Source organism: Egretta garzetta, unplaced genomic scaffold (genome assembly GCF_000687185.1).
Source record: "Egretta garzetta isolate BGI_Z169 unplaced genomic scaffold, ASM68718v1 scaffold341, whole genome shotgun sequence".
Taxonomy (NCBI): Eukaryota; Metazoa; Chordata; class Aves; order Pelecaniformes; family Ardeidae; genus Egretta; species Egretta garzetta.
Window position 1 is genome coordinate 1112206 of NW_009258546.1, and position 5040 is coordinate 1117245.

A 5040-nucleotide genomic window follows, 5' to 3' on the forward strand; every position below is an offset into this window, starting at 1 on the left:
TAATACCAGACAAATGTGTGGGATTCACATGTTGTGATCAAGCACTAAATTCAGCCAGAATTAGTGTGGACTTTTTTTTTCTTAACAGACCAAAGCTTCCCAAAAATTGTAGAAGAATATTCTATCAAAGCAAATACAAAGTTATCAGGGAGAGAACGATCATGCTCAGTTTTTAACTCCCATCACTTTCTATTACCTTCTGTGACTTCCTTACCAGACAAGTCTCTTTATTGTCCTAGTTTACAGATGCTTATTTTAACTACCAAGCTATTACTACCTAGGAATATTAAGAATATACAAAACAGACAGAGGACAACTGGCTTTTTTTACACTGGTTTGTTGGTTTAGGTTTTTTTTTTTGTCTTTCTTAGAGCAATGACCTGAAATAATTTTGCAAAAAGGTTGGGGTTTTTTTTTGATGGATTGGTTAATTTTGTTGAACCCAAACTTCAGAGTTCCCTTGCAGCTATGCTCTCACAATGGGTATGTCTTCACTGCCAACATGGGTGTCATCCAAGCTCATGCGCTACCCTGCAGATCCAGCTGCAAGAAATTCAACTCTTGTGCTGAAGCGTAAGTCAGGGTTTTGCACATTCCCCAGGTGCAGTACAAGTAACACAAATGTTGACAATTAGTGCTTCCATAAAAGTAACACCTGAAATTGGACGTATCACTTCTATTCAGGAAGCAGTTGAAGGAAATACGCTCAAGTGCACTTACTGTGCAGTCAGAAGTACATTAGCAATATGGTTAGTTGTACTTGACCTTGATAGAGTGGCACAGACAAAAGTGCCACAGGTTTCTGGCGCGCTTGTCTGGTTTGCTGTTGCTGTTGTCCTTGCTAAATATATTAAACTTGTGATCTTTCTTGTACTGTAATTTCATCTTTTGCTACATTATTAACATATTTCTACAGTCCTGCTCTTGGAGATACCAGATTGAGTACTACTGGGCAAAGTCCTCTAGGATCTGTTTTGTACGTTTTGACACTTCGTGTATTAACATCAACAAACTCCCCTCTGTGTCCACACCACTTAACTGGTCCGTTTCTGGCAATTATAGCAAAAAAAGTAAGCCAGAATTGAACGGTCCCAGAAGATTGAACTACTTCCTCACACACGCAGGCAGGTCTTTTGTAACAGCAATGGAGACAGGGTGAATGAAGCTGGGCCTGCCTAAGCTGTACTTGCCCGTTAAGGAACATCAGTATCCTGAGATAACAACCCAACATGATTCACTGTTGCACTTAAATTTATGGGAAGAAAAAGTGTAATTTAATAGTCTCACGTGATTGAAAGTTCTCTTTTTTGTAATTGTTGTTATTGATAGGCGTTACAAAAGGGTGACATAGATGTCAGTGTTTATTCCCTTGCTGCAAAGCATGCTTTTGGAATTAACCTTTAAATTAGTGGATTTTGTTAATGCAAATTTGAACATAAAGCAAAGACTACATCAAAGGACAACCACACTTTGTATCTACTCCAAGTATTTTTGGCACCAGTAGGTGGTAGCATTTGTAAAAAGCAAAAAAAACCTGGGCCAAACTATTCTTGTTACAGATTTGGGAAGATATATATGAGACAATAAGGACTAGGAAGATACATCTTCTAATAAATTGCCTAATAAGTGTATTCTGGAGTCCTGTAAACATAAAATAGGTTCTAAAAAACAGAACCTGGAAGTAAAGTGAAGCAAAAGAATACTACATATTCTACGGTCTCTCCCTCTCAATCACTCGTTTTTTGTTTGCTTGTTTAAGAAATTTGAGATGGGAGGTTACCTGCACAAAGAAGATCAGTTGAGTTTGAGGGAAGAAAGAAATGTCTATATCATTACTTTTTTGGATTACTAAATGAAGAAGTTTGTTGTTAGACTTCTTTAAGCTGTTTTCTGATTATTTACAAAAGCAAACCTGCACATTTCACCTGAAAATCCACTAAAGGCTGTAGTAAAGGAAAGGTCATTGGGAAGCAGAAGGGAATCAAGAAAGAAGAACAAGCTGTAGCTGGATAAGTGGAAGACAGATTAAAGCAACTGAGAATGACTTGAAGGAAAATGTAAACAGATAGCAGGATGTTTTTTACACATATTAGAAGTAGAAGGCACTTGAGAAAATTGTGGTTCATCTGGGCTGTCAGTGAAAGAAAAACACTTAGAGAAAGAAAGGACGGTGCAGCAAAGCCAGACAGTTTATTTGCAGCAGTCTTAATCATGATCTCTACTGAATGTCTTTCTAGACTTAACATGTTGTTCTTAAATGCAAAAAAAAATGAAAAGAGTGAGGATTTGCAGAAGATTAAAAATGTAAAGACTGGAATAAAACAGTGAATTAATCTTCTTCTTCCTGTGATATTTCTAGAATTAGAAATTCTTGATTGCTAAAGTAGACAGACTAATATTCTAGACCAATTATTGTCCTTAGGGTAAAAAAAAAAAAATGCACTGGAAAATAAGGTTTCCAAATTACTTTTTATTAATGTATCTGTATATTTTGCTGTTACTTGGAGTGGAGGTGGAGATTAGAATAGGACACTAATGACAGCAACAGGGATCGTGTGGCAGAAACACAAAATCCTGGGTTTGTTCCCTTTACTCCCAGGGCATGGTATTAGAAGTAGTTCATAGTCCTTTTATAAAAATGAGTACTTCCATTCAGTAACCAAAATCATCTTCCTGACCTCTGCAGCAACAGACCTTTGCCTACTGTTTCCAAAGAGAGCAGGCAGACTTCAGTTTGTCTGACCAAAACACAGCTTTTTTCGTTGGGTTGGGTTGGTTTTTTGGGTTTGGTTTTTTTTTTGGGGGGGAAGCTTGGGGGAGCACAAAGAGGTGCAGCCAAAAACTGATTCTTGTTCTTTGTTTGCTCTTGTCTGAGAAGCAGCCATAACATGCATGTGTCTTGCATGTTGTATGCATTAGTTGAATTGTAAAGCAATACTCTGAAAATTAAAACTCTGCTTTTACAATAGCCATCATTCTAGATTTAAATTTTTTGCGTCATTCTTGATTCTGTGCACAAAATTCTTAAGTTCTCTATTGTGTGTTTTGTAAGTAGGTTTTTCTATTTGAAAGTTTTAATTATCACCCACTGACTTTGGTTACAATGGCAACAGAACAGTAAAAATTTACAGCAAAGATTTAACTGGAGAGTCTGTGGCTTGGAATGTCTTTATTAAGTTTTAGAAACAGAGCTGGTAAGTATCAGTTTTACCTCTTAGCTGCTCACCAAAAAACAGTAAGTAGTTGAGACTGTTTTACCTTCCTGAAAATCACTCCATTTTTCAGCATATAACATGCAACTAATTTTCAGTTTTCTGTTTGGATGCCTACTATTGGTTTATTGATAGATTTTTAGTGGAGAAAAGTGTGAACTGTAACTCCTTCACACTGTTGCTTTTTTTAAAAGCTCTGGAGACTGTAAATGTTCACATGTTCTACTGAAGGATTGCAAAAGTAACATTCATTTATAACATTTGAAGGATTATTCATGGAAAAATTATGCAAAGGAAAAAACAGTGAGATCCTTTGGGATATGTGTAAACTTTTCCAAATGTTCTTGCCACAGATCTCTGAACAGCACTCAGCTCACTCTGATGAAGTTGTCTCACGTTCCCTAACGCAAACAAATTTTTAATAATGTTTTAATATTTTTATACATTATTTTTGTGCATGTCAGCATAGTCTTGAAAATGATGCTGAGAAATAATGAAAACCAAACTAACCCTTGTTCGTGCCAGCTGACTGGAAAATCCTACTAAGAGTGCTTTGTCTCCATGAAAGGCAAAATAACAGAATAGCAATCATGGTAACAGTATGCACTAGGAGTGGAGCCAGGAGAGTAAAGAGGAGAGTTAGCAGTAGCAGATGACTTCACTTATTAGAAAAAAAGGGGCAAAATAACTCAGTCGTAAATGAATTTAAATATAGGAATTTTGTTATCAGCAGTATCAGGCATAGCTTCCCCAGCTAATTGTTCAGCCGTCTGGTATGTCCGTGCTTGGTCTGTGCAGTTTGCATCAGTATCTCACAACTTACCCTCTCTGGCATCCTTCTTGGCACAGGCTCTCTTGTCTCTTACCCCTTTACAGAAATGAGGTCATCTCTCCTGTGCACCCCAGACTTCTTGCTGAACTGAGTGTATCCTGCAGCACAGGCCCTGTCCAACGAGAACTTGTAACTTCACAGTTCTTCACAGACATTTGACAGCAGAGCAGGTGCAAAGACTTTGTAAAGGTTTTTAAGCTCAGATTCTTTTTACCGTAGCCCAGGGTTAACAGGCCCAAACTGTATATATTTCCTCCTCTTGCCTTGGAGATGAGGAAGATGCAGAACTGCACAGAAAATGGCCATTCCAGATAGAGTTAATACCAGCACAGCTGATATTTCTGTATTCATCTTATCCCACAAAGCATTCTGTTTCCTGTCACCAGGATCTTCACTAAAGACACATGACTAGGAATCAGAGTAAGTCCATTACCTCTTTTCACAGGACTGATTAAAGGAATTGTGATTGCCATGTTGTAATAGCAAGGAAGCCAGGCTGGAACTGCTGGCTTAAGTTGTAAGGCTCCTATACCTATTCCCACAAATTCTGTCACCCTTGACTCATCTCACCTTAGCCAGGTAGTGTTTTGACCTGAACTGAAGTATGATTCTATAATCTTATTTTCAGTCTGAGGTACGCAGTCCTTTTAGACACATTACGTCATTTGTTTCAAGTTTTTTTTTAACAAACTTCTTCTGTTCTGAAGCTGTCCAGGTAATAAAAGCTCTTGCTAAAATCAAGTTATAGTGGTCAATCTTTAAATGTTTTTTGTGTGGTATTCATATTAGTGCAAATTTCACTCCATGCTTCCTAAATGGGGTCTAATTTCCAAAAAAAAGGGAGCGTAGAGTGAAAACTCTCAAAGAACACATTTTGTTGGTAGACAACATCCCTTATTTTTTGTAGGTTTTGATAGCGATAACATTTGAACCCATAAATACTTTAAAATATCTGGAGTCAAATCCAGATGACTTTGATTTTGTCATGGCTTGATT

The 5040-nt window shown here is 37.4% G+C and overlaps 1 protein-coding gene across 8 annotated transcripts in view; it reads left to right on the forward strand.

Moving 5' to 3' along the window:
* Nucleotides 1-5040, forward strand: part of RALGPS1 (Ral GEF with PH domain and SH3 binding motif 1) — a 109870-nt gene that overhangs the window by 92689 nt on the left and 12141 nt on the right. The window contains exon 12 of one of the 8 annotated variants that reach the window (XM_035903125.1): nt 467-573. The exons of the other annotated variants lie outside the window; for them this stretch is intronic. Coding sequence (XP_035759018.1) covers nt 467-570 — 104 coding nt within the window. The 3' untranslated portion in view covers nt 571-573. The remainder of the gene's footprint in view (nt 1-466; nt 574-5040) is intronic. 8 annotated transcript variants of the gene reach the window in all.